The 16,122-nt window shown below is 29.0% G+C and overlaps 1 protein-coding gene across 2 annotated transcripts in view; it reads right to left on the bottom strand.

Moving 5' to 3' along the window:
* Positions 1-13,917: 13,917 nt before the first annotated feature.
* LOC145283809 (uncharacterized) overlaps positions 13,918-16,122 on the bottom strand; it is a 111,887-nt gene continuing 109,682 nt past the window's right edge. For both annotated transcript variants that reach the window (XM_080132893.1, XM_080132894.1), the window contains one exon: positions 13,918-14,162. In XM_080132893.1, the coding sequence (XP_079989019.1) occupies positions 13,998-14,162 (165 nt within the window). In that variant the 3' untranslated portion in view covers positions 13,918-13,997. The remainder of the gene's footprint in view (positions 14,163-16,122) is intronic.

Below are 16,122 nucleotides of genomic sequence, written 5' to 3'. Positions count from 1 at the left end.
ACATTTAAACAGGGTTATTTATGCTTTTTTTAAAAGAAGTTTTAACATTTAATCAGGGTTATTTATGCCTTTTTTTAAAAGAAGTTTTAGCATTTAAACAGGTTTATTTATGCCTTTTAGTTTTTTAAAAGAAGTTTCAACATTTAAACAGGGTTATCTATGCTTTTTTTAAAAGAAGTTTTAACATTTAAACAGTTATTTATGCTTTTTTAAAAGAAGTTTTAACATTTAAACAGGGTTATTTATGCCTTTTAGTTTTTTAAAAGAAGTTTTAACATTTAAACAGGGTTATTTATGCTTTTTTTAAAAGAAGTTTTAACATTTAAACAGTTATTTATGCTTTTTTAAAAGAAGTTTTAACATTTAAACAGGGTTATTTATGCTTTTTTTAAAAGAAGTTTTAACATTTTAACAGGGTTATTTATGCCTTTTTTTAAAAGAAGTTTTAACATTTAAACAGGGTTATTTATGCTTTTTTTAAAAGACGTTTTAGCATTTAAACAGGGTTATTTATGCTTTTTTTAAAAGAAGTTTTAGCATTTAAACAGGTTTATCTATGCTTTTTTTAAAAGAAGTTTTAACATTTTAACAGGGTTATTTATGCCTTTTTTTAAAAGAAGTTTTAGCATTTAAACATGATTATTTATGCCTTTTTTTAAAAGAAGTTTTAGCATTTAAACATGATTATTTATGCCTTTTTTTAAAAGAAGTTTTAGCATTTAAACAGGATTATTTATGCCTTTTTTAAAAGAAGTTTTAGTATTTAAACAGGTTTATTTATGCCTTTTTTTAAAAGAAGTTTTAGCATTTAAACAGGGTTATTTATGCCTTTTTTTAAAAGAAGTTTTACTATTTAAACAGGGTTATTTATGCCTTTTTTTAAAAGAAGTTTTACTATTTAAACAGGGTTATTTATGCCTTTCTTTAAAAGAAGTTTTAGCATTTAAACAGGTTATGTATGCTTTTTTTAAAAGAAGTTTTAGCATTTAAACAGGGTTATTTATGGCTTTTTTTAAAAAGAAGTTTTAACATTTTAACAGGGTTATTTATGCCTTATTTTAAAAGAAGTTTTAACATTTAAACAGGGTTATTTATGCTTTTTTTAAAAGACGTTTTAGCATTTAAACAGGGTTATTTATGCTTTTTTTAAAAGAAGTTTTAGCATTTAAACAGGTTTATTTATGCTTTTTTTAAAAGAAGTTTTAACATTTTAACAGGGTTATTTATGCCTTTTTTTAAAAGAAGTTTTAACATTTAAACATGATTATTTATGCCTTTTTTTAAAAGAAGTTTTAGCATTTAAACAGGGTTATTTATGCCTTTTTTTAAAAGAAGTTTTAGCATTTAAACAGGGTTATTTATGCCTTTCTTTAAAAGAAGTTTTAACATTTAAACAGGTTATGTATGCCTTTTTTTTAAAAGAAGTTTTAACATTTAAACAGGGTTATTTATGGCTTTTTTAAAAAGAAGTTTAAGCATTTAAACAGGTTTATTTATGCCTTTTTTAAAAGAAGTTTTAACATTTAAACAGGGTTATTTATGCTTTTTTTAAAAGAAGTTTTAACATTTAATCAGGGTTATTTATGCCTTTTTTTAAAAGAAGTTTTAGCATTTAAACAGGATTATTTATGCCTTTGTTTAAAAGAAGTTTTAGCATTTAAACAGTTATTTATGCCTTTTTAAAAAGGAGTTTCAACATTTAAACAGGGTTATTTATGCCTTTTTTTAAAATGAGTTTTAACATTTAAACAGTTATTTATGCTTTTTTTTTAAAAGAAGTTTTAACATTTAAACAGTTATTTATGCTTTTTTTAAAAGAAGTTTTTACATTTAAACAGGGTTATTTATGCTTTTTTTAAAAGAAGTTTTAACATTTAAACAGGGTTATTTATGCTTTTTTTAAAAGAAATTTTAACATTTAAACAGGGTTATTTATGCCTTTTTTTAAAAGAAGTTTGAACATTTAAACAGGGTTATTTATGCCTTTTTTTAAAAGAAGTTTGAACATTTAAACAGGGTTATTTATGCCTTTTTTTAAAAGAAGTTTTAACATTTAAACAGGGTTATTTATGCCTTTTTTAAAAGAAGTTTGAGCATTTAAACAGGGTTATTTATGCCTTTTTTTAAAAGAAGTTTTAACATTTAAACAGGGTTATTTATGCCTTTTTTTAAAAGAAGTTTTAACATTTAAACAGGGTTATTTATGCCTTTTTTAAAAGAAGTTTGAACATTTAAACAGGGTTATTTATGCCTTTTTTTAAAAGAAGTTTGAACATTTAAACGGTTATTTATGCCTTTTTTTTTGTTTGCTTATTTTTTATTTTGCATCACGTTCTGTTTTTGTTTTTCCAATTTAAAAAAAATATATTTAAACAGGGTTATTACGTTTGCTTATTCTTTATTTTTCATTTTGGTTTAATTTATCCCCCCCCTCCCACCTCAACCCACCTGGGCAACGCCTGGTACCCCCGCTAGTTTACAATAAAATACAGTCTAAAAAGTCATTGAAGTATTTTGAACTTAGATAGATTCTTTATTTTTGATATCTTTCTGTAATTTTGACACAATCTGACTAAGATATTTGGGAAATCTTTTTTAAAAGAAATGAAAAATTCAAACGATCTTTATGAAAAATGTATTTTAAATGTTGCCCATTTTAAGCCTGGCATATTTGTGCTCTTTCTAAAACATTATTCATGACAGATTGCAGAATCTCTGGATTGCAATTTAACTGCATTATTTTATTCCTGATGTTTTCCTACAATTTTTGCAGGGTTTGGGGTTTGACGTTTCGAGGTCTGCCAGCCCGTGGAACGAAATAAAGGAGTTAAATACATAGACATGTATATATGAACACCTAGTCTACGATCCCTAGGAAAGTTCATGTCAATGATGCTATAAAAAATTTTGGGGATGTTGAAGAGAACATGTATACCGTATGGCAGATTAAACCATATAAACTATATCGTCGTTTATTTTCCTTTTCTTTTTTATTTTCGATGCATTGCACATTAGCATTATTTATACTTTGTAATTTCAAGCCCTATTATGTGATAGGCATCCGTGTTAAAAATAATTAGTTTATTTGCGTCAATATTAAATCTGCTAAAACTGATTATAACCTGATTAGATAGAGCTTCATTATGTGTGTGATATATTTTTATTGAATAGCTCTTTATTCTGAAATAGGTAATTCTTTTTGAAATAGAAGGAACAATGGATTTTTTTTTAAAAAGGAGGATGATTAGCGTTTTTTATCTTGTGATGAGGTTTTTGGTAGGGACACACACACACACACACACACACACAAATTTATACTTTGGATTGATTCGGATAGGAATTAATATCCTAAGCAGAGATGAAGTTCAATATTCTCTATTTGAAAATTACAATAGAGCTATTAAAAGAATAAAGATATTAATATAAAGAATTAAATTCTGGTTATATCATTCTATGATTTAATAATTCTGGTCAAAATAACTTTTATACATGTTTCTTGCACTCCAGGCTATTATAATTGATTCCTCAGATCAATATTTCAGATCTGTCACTTTTCTGAAGGTCAATTATAACAGCCTGGATTGCATATGAAAGCTGTTGGTTTTTCTATAAACGTGTAAATATTCATTTGTTCTAGAATTGTGATCAAATTATACAATCAGATAACCATAATTTAAAATTGTGTCATATATATATATATATATATATATATATATATATATATATATATAAGTTATAAAAATATATATGGCAATATAATATAACTTACTACCTAGCTCTACCTATGTATTGAGCACTATTGAAGTAAATACCTAAAGTTTATGCAGAAAATTATACTTTTGTCTATTAATTTATGTGATTAAATGAAGTAGTCATATATATATATATATATATATATATATATATATATATGTATATATATAACTACTTCATTTACTCACATAAATTTAATATACGAAAGTATAGATTTATGCGTAAACTTTAAGTATTTACTTTAAAAGTGCTCAATGCGCAGGTAGAGCTAGTTAGTAATTTATAAAATATATAGGCAATTAAGCTACACTGAATATTCTGCGTTTCATCCACTATAGGATTCGTCAGGCTTATGCGCAAATTCTGTGGTTGCTTCTTGTTTTTATATATGTTGAGGATTTCTAGTTAGCCAATCAGCTTTCTAGTATCCACCGCGCCCCTTCTTATCAGCCAATGGGCATGCATTTTATCGAACAAAGGATCTGTTTTAGAACTAGGTTAGTGGTTTAAGGTAGATCTTTTCTTATATATATATATATATATATATATATATATATATATAAAGGATTTTACTTGGACTTTTATAAAATTTTCAACATTTTAAGCACTTTATTGTGGATTTCTTAAAGTTTGGATTTTCCTTCCTTCACTTTTTTTTTCTTTTTTTCTTAATTCTTTTCCTTATTACATGTATTTCTGTATGCTTTATTTGTTTTTTCTACTTTTTTTTTTACTTTTTCCTCTTTTATCCTTCCATTTTCCTTTTTTTTATTGTCCATTCTTTTTTAATGATCCCCATTATATCTTAATGATCCTTATTTTCTTTTTACTAGCTCTTATATACTACCCTTCCATTTTTTTAATTTTTATATATTTTTCGCCTTTCTATTCATGAATGCTTAATTCCTTTTTTTTATTTAGTTATATTGTAATGTTTTTATTTTTGTGTTATATTTTTTCTTTAATATATCTTCTTTCATTTCCAATCTAATTTTTTTTAAGCTAGCTGTTATTTATATTTTATATTTTGTATAATGCTGGCCCCTTTTCTTCTTCTGATGAAAAGCATTTAGCTTCAAAATGCCAGGGTCTAAATAGGCTTTTTTCTTTTATTTTTTCAATATTAATCTGATGATTGAAAAGAATTATATGTAAATTTTATTCCTCATCTTTTATTTAATATATATATATATATATATATATATATTATTTATCATTATATATACATATTTAATATATATATATGATAAAAATGTGTCCATGAAAGTAAAAGAACAAATTAGCAAAGTGTTCTTTAGAATAAACATTTAAACATTTCCCCCCAAAAGTAATCTTTCTAAAGTCATCATTAAGAATTTTTGTTATAGTTATATGGAAAAATATGAAATCATCACAAAAATTAAAATCGGAATTGTAATGCTAGTGTTGTTAGTGTTAATATTGTTAGAGAGAGAGAGTAAGGAAGCCTGCGACCCCCAAGCCACAATGATGTCATTATCCCCGTGAAAAAGCTGATCAATATTATGATAGGATGACCATAATATCTGGATCAGTCGGGATCACTGGAGAAATATGCCATAATTACATACAATCGCAAGTTCACTATATAAAAGTTGGTTAGAACAAAACAAGCCAAAAACAAACAAAGGTTAGGCAAAAAAGAAGGTTATGAGGTCATTTGACTATATAAAAGGACAAGCAACATAGCCGAAGAGAGAGAAAGGAGGAGAAGGGAGACGGACAGTTTTGGTAGGCGAGAAAATGCTACAACCCACCTTCGTCCTAACCTCACCGGTTTCTGATGTGTGGTTGTCACTTGTATTTTGAGGAATGGAAAATAAACAAATCCATATTTGAAATCGTAAAAAGTGTCATTTTGTATTAATTGAAAACGAAAATAACTTTTCGTTGATACAGCCAAAAACTGAAAACCACAAACTCATATGTATGTTACAAATGACTAATTTATGTAGTTGTAGAATGAAAAGTAATTGCCCTTTAATGAATTAACAAAACAGCAGTAAATGATAGTATTAATAAGAAAGCATACACATGGGGGATACCGGAATAATTTCAAGAGTTGGCGTAATTGTCATATTAAGGAGTGAAAACTGTAGTACTACATTGTCTAAATATTTAGACAATATATGACAACAGAAAATAAAACCATCTAAAACTACCTCCTTGCAATATAAATAAAATTTTTTAATTTATGTAAACAGTTAAAATGCCTAATTATAAACTTAAAAAATTAAATTAAAGAAAAACAATTTATAGGTAAATAAATATTTGTTTTCTGATTTAAACACATGTGCTCAATCGTATTGATTGCTTCTGAAAAAGAAAAACAAGAATGAATACTTGTATTAGTAAATAGATGAATAAAAAAAACCTTGATATTACATGTTTTGCTTTTTATTGATGTCAGTTGAAGACACTTCTGATGATAAGTAATACCATGAAACTGCAGTAAATTTAATTTATATACTAAGTGTAAATGTTTTGTTTATCATGAGGAAATTTTAATTACATTCTAAAATATGAAAGGCAATTTTCTGAAATGCCGTAAAGTGTATTGGAGAATGATATTTTACATTTAAATTTTTTTTACTTTTAATATAAATCTACTTTAATCTTACTGTTATTTTTGCTTACAATGAATTCACAGACTAAAGAAGAATTAGCAAAATACACTTTGTTAATTTGTTACAACAACAACATATATTAAAACTGATATTATTTAACACACACACACACACACACACACAATATTTCATATTCCTGATTAAAATATTGTCTGAAGTTTAATTTCCTTTTGTTATTTAAATCACTAAATCTATGATCAATTTTGACCCCCTCCTCCTCCACCACCACCACCACCACCACCACCTCAGTTTGAATTGTTGTTTTCGATTATGTTCCTAGCCATCCTAAAATAGCAGTTAATTTTATGCAAGGATTCAGGCTTACAGGTCGTTGAATTCTATGCTAAGATGGAGGAACTCCATTTCATTTTCTTTTTAGCTTTTGAGATTAAATGAAATAAATTGTTCATTGAATAATTTTGATAAAATTAGCAATTTTTATCTGAGCTAATTAAAAAAAGTATTCTAACAATTTTTTAAATATAATTTTCATTAATGAAGAAAATATTATAAATAATAAATTAGTTATTAATAACAGATATGATCATTAATATGTAGAAATCGACAACTGGAAAGCCTTTCTTTAAATTATAGTCCTTTAATTTCAGATATAACATATTTATGATGGTGTTTTCTATGGAATAATCATTTAGTAGTGAAGTGAAATATATTCTTACAATTAAAAAAAAATAAAGAAATGGAGAATTATTTTTTAAGGTGACCTCATTTTCTATTAAAATCGATTTTTATTGGATGTGTCAAAAAGAGATAATTGCTTATGAGAAACAAAATATTTTATTGGAATCGTTCTTAACCGTTATTTTCTGATCTCATCTCATAAATGGTGCCGATAAAATTTATCAGGTTTTAGGTACAAAAAGGATATGCATTAAATTATTCTTTTTCAATTAAGATTTTGTTTTATTTGAAAGATAATGTCTTAATTGAAAAACATTAAAAATCTAATTGATTTTTGCGATACACCAGTCTTTAGGTCTGTTTTACAGATAATTAATAACTATTAAGTTGGATGAAAAATACTAAAATATTTCAAACAACAAAAAGTGATACCTTTTTATAGTGAAATACTTTTTACTCGTGAATTTTCTGTAAGATTTCAAAAATCCTTGCTAAATATATAGGTACACTTTACTAAAATTAGTGGAACACAAAAAGAACTGATTAAAATATTAATTGAAAGGAACTTCAAGTTTATTGTGAAATGTTATTTTATGCAATTCAATTTGTGCCCTAGACTGACTGACTTACTCCCCAAATGCATAGGTTATGGTTTGAACATGTCTGCTGCTTTTTTTTCCATTTTCTTATGAGTCGAGATTATGGTGTTGTCTGGTGATGATGCGTGAAGTCATCAGCAACAGAAAAAGCTTACATAAGGCAACAACATGGATACAGGCATTGTATGTAAGTGACTTGTTGGACATTGGTGTGTGTGTGAGTATGATTAGGGTTTTGTTGCTAGTGTTTCTAACTCTCCTATCTCTCGTCTTTGAACTTTGTCATTTACAACCCTTTAAGTCCAACTCCATTTTCTTGTGAGCCATCATTTACATCTTTCTACATTTCACATTTTATGTTCCATTTCACTCACAATCACGAGATAAGTGATCTGAAAGAGATTTACCTGAATGTCAATTGGAACAACGTTTTTCAAGTTCTGAGGAAATTAAGGGTGTACACCTACAAACTATTCCGCTGTCAAGAATGGTAAAAACTCAGATTTTTTAACAAACAATTATTCTTCTATTTTTACTTTTTGGTCGGTGTTAAATGACAAACTGAGGTTGATATGCTGACAAACTAATTGAACGATTCTGTGATTTTATTTTTACAAAAACTTTTCAATACTTATTTGCTGATGCTACTATTTTTTTTAGTTTCATTTTGACAATGAATCATTTTCAAGAAAATATTTTCAGACTGCTGATCTATTAAAGTTTGCATATGAAATAATTTACGAAATGTGTGTGATGTTGAACAATAATCAAACCGATTGAAGTTCAATAACTGAAGTAAAAATGAAAAAAGGATTTCCAACAAATCATAAGATTATTTTGAAATTTTAAACGGACACGTAATCTTCTTTTAAGTAAAAATCCGTCGTCGAAACATTTAAGTTTCTGCTGAAACTCAACTCAATTGTTTTTTCTTTTTTTTAGGTTGACAAGACCACATGACGCTCCCACCCCTTCAAATAGTCCCTCTCTCCGGCACAAGATTGACATGTCGACTGCACTTATAAGCTTATTATATAAAGTTCCAATTTAATGTTCACTCTCCTGAAGTCTTATTTCCCATTTAATTTTAAATATACTATTGAGAAACTTATAAAGCTGATTATCTTTTTAATAAACAATTTTTCTTGAAGATTTTTCAATCTACTGAAAAAAGTCTAATTCAGTGTTTGGGTCGTTGACAATCTGATTTTAACAATACTATGATAAAATATGTTGTTTAACTTAAATTTGAGATATTTAAAATTTTAACCATAAATGTAAAAAAGCAAACCAAAAAGAAATGACACAATAGTTTGAAATATGTGTGCATGGTTTTATGAATAATGCAAAACATTGCACATATTTCAATTGAAACTCCACACAATTATTGAACACAGCTTAAAAAAACTTTTTTTTTCGAGATAATCCTTTCCTATTTTTTTTAATACACCAGTTTTGTTTATTGTTGAGGTAGTTTTTATCTCTTTCTCTTCATGAACACATACAAAATGTGCCTACATTTAATTCCTTTAACACATTCTGTGTCTTCTTGCAGTTTATTTTTCAGCTAATTAAAAAAAAAATGTTAAGTTCATTCTGTTCTTTGCCAAAATTCAGAAGGGAAAAATGTCACCATGAATGTTAGCAGACATTTTTTTTTTTTTTTTGCACTTTCTTCACTCTCCACGATTCAAATTGATTTTACGCCTGTCATCAAGAGATTCTAATGGCTGGAAACTTATTCGCCATTTATTATTTTGTCTCTAAAATGAAACTTTTGTGAACAGAAATACAGCCTAATTTTTGTAATTATATTGCATAACACACAACAATCTCTCAAGAGTATTAATAAACACAAATTTCAACTTCTAAATGTTTTTGTTTTTCTATCTGAAAAAAAAAAAACTAATTGATTTTATTATTTGTGTGTTTTTAAAAACTGATGCAGAAAAATGTGGAAAAGAAGAAAAGTTTAAGAATTCTGATTTGCTCGTTATCAAAGTTTTTAACTCTTTTTCATGTTGAACAAAATATTAAATGATAACCGAGTTACTAAAATCTACAGCATGATAACATGTTTTCATGTGGCTGGACTGCGTTGTCTGTAGAAATAGCTTTAACTACATGCTTTTAAATTTCACTCCCTTCCACCTCCCTACAGCATCTTTTCTATCCAATAGAACAATAGGAAGGGTTTCTTAAAACGTTCTACATATGTAACAGAGTTTGGGAGTGTATTGCTGCTTATATAAATGGAGACTCACTAAGTAAAAAATGTTTCGTGTAAATAAATAACATTTTGAAGGCCTTGCAAATGCAGGTTTTAAAATAAAGCAATATAAAATAGTTTGCATATTATATTTAGATTATTTATAAATTTAAAATATATTTTCCAACGATATTTTTCATAGGATCGAGGACAATCTTTTTTTATATTCTTCTTTTCTGTATATCTGGCATATGCTATCATTTTGTCTTTGAGAGCTGATTCTTTTTTCAAGACTGCCAGCAAATCTGTTTCATATTTTCTGAATAATTGGAAACTTTTAATTGCTAAATTATTTTATAACTTTCAAGACATTAATATTTTAATGATTATAATATAAGTTTCGTTCGATAACAATTTTATTGCAAACGTATTTTCTTATTATAGAATTATGAAACAAAGAAATCAAAACCAACAAAATGTTTCAGCAACAAAGTATTTATTTATACAAATGTTTATGACAACTGCAAACATTTACAATCATCATCCAAAACCTATGATCTACACAGTGTTCATTAAGAATGCTTTTAAAGCAGAGAATACTCTAAGCAAAATATCTAATTCTATTTGGAAAGTTGAAGTCTTATCAATCTTTATACGTACAAGTCTTTTTCCCTGACATTTTATACTTTTTTATTGAGATATGGTACAAGATTTTACCAGGTTATTCTGTCACATATTGGTGTTTTTTGACTTGTTTCATTATTTCAACACATTAATTGCCTCAAGAATTTTAGAGTTCTGGTAGTGAACAATAACGGAACTTAAAAGAATGTCTTTAATCAATTGCAACTTAGTTTTGATTTTGATTAACAAAATTTGATTTTTCAGAAATAAACGATTAGGAAAATATTTCAAACTTAATTGATTATTAATGTTATTTCTAATAAAGATTTCATATTTGCTGCAGCAACAATCAAGCTGTGTGGTTAAGATTTACCATTTTTTTCCAATTAAGACTTAAAATTTATATCGTTTTGTGGCATAGTGGATAAAGTAACATTCAGTTATAAAGTTTCACTGTTCTGGAGGTCGAAGGTTCAATCCTTAATGCGGCCAACACTCAAAATGCAATTGCAAATTACGTAGAACTTTCGCCCAATCATGGCTGATGGAATGAGAGCATGCAACTCCATGAATTAAATAAAGGATTTTGTTTGAAATTTCAAGCAGATTCCCGAGTTCTATTGAATTTCAATCAAAACTTCAACATTCAAAAGAACAATCTGGTCAAGGAATATGAACAATATACCTTTGTAGACCTCTGTAAACATAGGGTTCAATTCTAAATTGAGTACAGTTTTCCTGAATTCACCGAAAATTTCTCAATTCTAATAGCTCAAAAAATTACACGTAAAGAAGTTGAAATGCTGTGCATATAAAAAGTCAGTTGAAATGCTGTGCACATAACAAGTCAGTTGTGTGAATAATTGAAATGATCAGCTGACAAATTGCAAACACTTCTAAATTTTTTTTTTCTTTTATGGAAATGCTTTATAAAACTTTATAAAACTTTTTTTGTTTGTATTGGTCCTTGTTGGTAGTTGGCCAACACGAGTAGTCTAATGGATTATCATATAGACTATGGAATTTGATAAACTGTGTTTAAATCCAGTTGAATTGTTTTCTCTAATCATTGAATATTTGAGTTAAAGAAAAAGAAAAATGATTTTCTGATCGTAAAGTTCATTTCGTCGAAGCACATGTAACAAAAATCTGTCGTGTTCCCCTTTTGACATAATTGCAAACTGACACCAAATTTCAAGTATACTGTACTGACGTCGAGATGACAAAAAGAATTGTTCCTGACTGAAGAAATGCTGGCTTTTTATATTGTCAAACCCGACCGCGTCTCAATTTGCATAAGACACGTTTTTGTCTCATGTTGGCCAGGTTTTGAGTTAAACAATTTTTCTCTTTTTTTTTTCTTAAGCGAATGACATCCGTGCTAATCATGCACACTACAATTTTCCACACACTTTCCCCTGATCTCATAATTACAAACAGGACACAGTGGTAGTATCCGTGTTTGTTGTTTACTCCTTAGCAGAAGTAAGGCTACACAGCTAGACATAGCTAGCCCGTGCTACAAGGACACAGCAAGCCGACGCTACACAGCTAGCACTCACATAAAAGTGACAACTTTTTTTTTTTTTATTATTATAAAAAACAACCAAATTGCATTTCCAGTTCTTCATTTAAAAGCAAGGACTTTTTCAGAATAAAAACAACTGAATCGTATTTTAAATTTAAATGCAATGACATTTTCTAGAAAATCCAACCGAATCCCATTTTAACTTCATTTAAAAGCAACTTTTTTTTCTAGAAAATCCAACCAAATTGAATTTTAACTTCTTTGTTTAAAAGCTACATTTTCTTTTTTTACTTTTCAGCAAATACAACCGAATTTCATTTTAAATTCTTCATTTAAAAATGATGACTTTTTACATACAAGTCAACCAAATCGCATTTTAAGTTCTTTTAAAAATGACAAAAAAGAATCCAACTCGAATTGTACTTTGGTGTTCTCCAATATTTAACGCCATCATTTCTCAAAAATCAGATTCGAATCATACTGTTTGTTGATTCTGAAAGTGTTTGTATGGCAGAGGTAACGGCAGCCAATTCTTCAGGGCCTTAGTCGTCAGTCATGACAGCTTTCGTTCAGGTCAACAGTTGTTCCCCACTCATCGTTTTCATCCTGGATGAAGCATGTAATATATGTCTGACATGTTGCAGTGGTCAAGAAATGAATGCGCATATTAACCAACGTTTGGGCAACAGTCCTCCAACCAACAGAAAGCTCATCCACCGTCTCATCAGAGCAAAGTTGTCGAGTGACAAACTGGTCATATACATTTAATGCATCGGTAGCCTGCTTGACTTGTTCTCCATCTGCTTTCTGCTCCATACTAAGTTGCCTGTATATGGCCAGTGCTCCACCTCGCAATCTCAATGACAGGACACGTTCAACACCCCTTATAGTGCAAAGTTCAAACACAAAATCCACATTTTCGATCCACTCAATAACGGTCATACCAGCCGCAGCACCACCAAATTCTGGAATCAACCGGACATCAAAAATCTTTCCCTTCATCACCGAAAGGTAATAAAACGGCGGAAATAACTTCTAATCGTTGAATGTTTGAGTTAAAGACAAAGAAGAATTATTTTCAGATCGCCAAGTTCACCGCGTTGAAGCGCACCTAACAAAAATCTGTCCTGTTCCCTTTTCGACGTTATCGCAAACAAGCTTTCTTCAATTGACACCAGATTGCAAAGTACAGCGATGTTGAGCCGACAAAAACGAATCGTTCCCAACTGAAGAAATGCTGACTTTTTATAATGTCAAGCCGACCGTGTCTCAATTTGCATAAGACACGTTTTTGTCTCGTGTTGATCAGATTTCAAGTTTAAACCTTTTTCTCTTTCTTTTCTTAAGTGAATGACACCCGCGCTGATCCTGCACGCAACAATTTTTCCTACATTTCTATGTATACTGTAAAGGCATGAACCCACAACTTATATTTAATGAATCGTTTTCAATCGGTTTTCTGTACGTAAATAAGAAATATATATGATAAAATAGATGAACCAAACTTTAAAGATAAAAGAACTTTTTCACTCTGCTCTTGTTAATGTTTTTCTCACACTAACAAAGTTGGGGAGTTTAAAGTTTCTTTTCAAATACTATATTATATTCTACCATACTTTGCAATGTTCATTTAAATAAATTACAAGTAATTTAAAGAAAATTGATGATACCATTTTAAATCCTTTTCATGATCTGTTCAACTTTCAGTCCAAACTAAAAACTGGAAAAGTTAACATTTTGAAGTATTAATAAGTATTTATTAATTAATAATAAGTATCAATAAGTATTAATTAATTATTAATAAGTATTAATTAATTATCAATAAGTATTAAGAAGTATTAATTAATTATCAATAAGTATTAATAAGTATTTATTAATTATTAATAGGTATTTATTAATTATTAATGAGTATTAATAATTATTAATTATTAATAAGTATTAATTATCAGTAATTATTAATTTTTATAAAGTTTTATTTCAATGCAGATTTTTGCTTAGAATTAATTGAACCAAATCACTGAATGAATCCAATCTATGTATGAAGAGACTTTTGTGAAGATGTTTGGGTAGCCTTCGCGTTGACAGCCAGTAATGGCCCATGATGCAATGCCAACTACGTGCATCCTGCCCTGTCGCTTGCAAATCAGTGGACCTCCAGAATCTCCCTGCAATGGCAAAACACAAAATTCAGTATTATAAACTGTTAAATGAACGGTAATTATCAATCGAACTTGCCTTATAATCACTTAAATTTCTTGCCTGGACAAGATTTATAAATGTTTTTCTTAAATCCAGTAATCCAAATTGATCAAATTGGATCCTATACGTTTCATTAGATATGAATGCAAGTTTGGAAAAAATAAATTTTTTGTTTTGCTTTTTTTTATATGTTAAAACATGAAATTATGTCCAAAATATGTCCTTGTTGCTATCTGCCATCACAGAGTACTCGTTCTAAAATGTTTTAAATGCATCCAGTTTTCAACAAGTTCAGCTAGATGACACGTGATTTTGCTTGGATAATAAGATTTGCTGATCTGCTGCCTTGTTTGAAATATTCAGTTAGTGAAAACAAAACCTTGGTCATCAGATGAAAAGAGATGAAAAAAAGTCAGAAGTGGACAATATGATTCACATATGTGAATTGATCTGAGAGCCAACTTAACAAAGCCACTGAAGAGATGGATGAATGTGTCAATCGATGTACAGAATGGATTCAGTAGAGATGCAGAACCCCATCAGTGTCGCCTTATCTATTTAGTGTTCTCGCATTCCAATGTCCTCGAAGAAGTAAAGACATACAATTTGATCATTATCTTTATATACAGTAGAACCCCGGGATACGGCATTAAAAATTAGTAACAAAATACAATACAATAAATAATACACAAGTATATAATCAAATAACATTATAAATAACACCGTAAGATGGGGCAAATACTGTAACCAGGGACCGGATAAACATCGTATTCCACATTGTAACCTGAAACAAAAATATCCTAGGGCCACCGTATCCCGGGGTTCTACAGAATATACTAGATGTACCTGGTGTTTGCTAGTATTAAACGTAACGTTAGATTCCTTTAAAAAAATCAAGTAAAAAAAACAGAAAGAAACTGAGACATATGTTGCGTTGTGTGCACTCAGTATATATAACTGCGTGGACAAATGGTCGCCGGACAAGTTTACCGACGAGTGTATATTTGGAATGACAACTAAAAGACTCGACTGTTTACAAAAGAATTTGAGTTTATTTTAAACAATCTTCCTTTACACTTTGGTGTCGGTTGTCACTGACTCCACTAGCGAGGAGAGAGGCGTTGAGAGAGATAGGTGGCGTGGCGGGGGTGTTGACAGATGACAGACTTGTTCTCACCACGTCGGTTGGCTACTCTTTTCGTAAAACCAAAACATCTTTGTTTATATTGGTATCGGTCACGTTTCTCTAGCCCCAGCTGCGAATGTCAGCTGCATTCCGATCTGGTCATAAAATATTTGTTGATATTATTATTTTTGATTAATTCAAAGCATAATTGTCCCAATAATCCACAATCGTTGTTTTCGATTGTAGGCCAATTTCCTTTTGTTTGTTTGGCCTTGAAACATCACCGAATTCCAATTATGTGTGTCACTAGCTCAGGTGACGCTCGTCCAACATTCCATGTTGCCATGCTTGAAACGTGACCCTCACATCACGTTCTTGGCTTGCCTCTCCGATTTCTTCACAGCCTGTCCCCTTATTATACAACACATATGCATGCAAGTATTAAGTTTTTTCTAAACATTTTTTCACTTCTTGTAAGTAAAAAAAAAAATACTAAAGCTGAAATCAAAACCAAAACCCAAAGACAGTGAGTGAAGTACGATAACCATTAGACCAGCTTTACATGTTCTTTAAAAAGTGTTTTCAAACCTACTTATTCTTCTGATGACGAAGTTTTCTACATATCTGAATACCCTATATACCAAATTTCAAGTCTGTAGGTCAAATATTCATTGATTTAGATTGAGAAGTGTTTTCACACACATGCATTCTCACCTTATATAATTATTTTTTTAATACCTACAGACATCCATCACAGGGTGTCACGATTACCACCGGTATATATATATATATATATTAGA

The sequence above is a fragment of the Euprymna scolopes genome, chromosome 8 (genome assembly GCF_053919585.1).
Source record: "Euprymna scolopes isolate OS-2025 chromosome 8, ASM5391958v1, whole genome shotgun sequence".
NCBI lineage: Eukaryota > Metazoa > Mollusca > Cephalopoda > Sepiida > Sepiolidae > Euprymna > Euprymna scolopes.
This window is presented reverse-complemented; position numbering and strand designations above follow the sequence as displayed.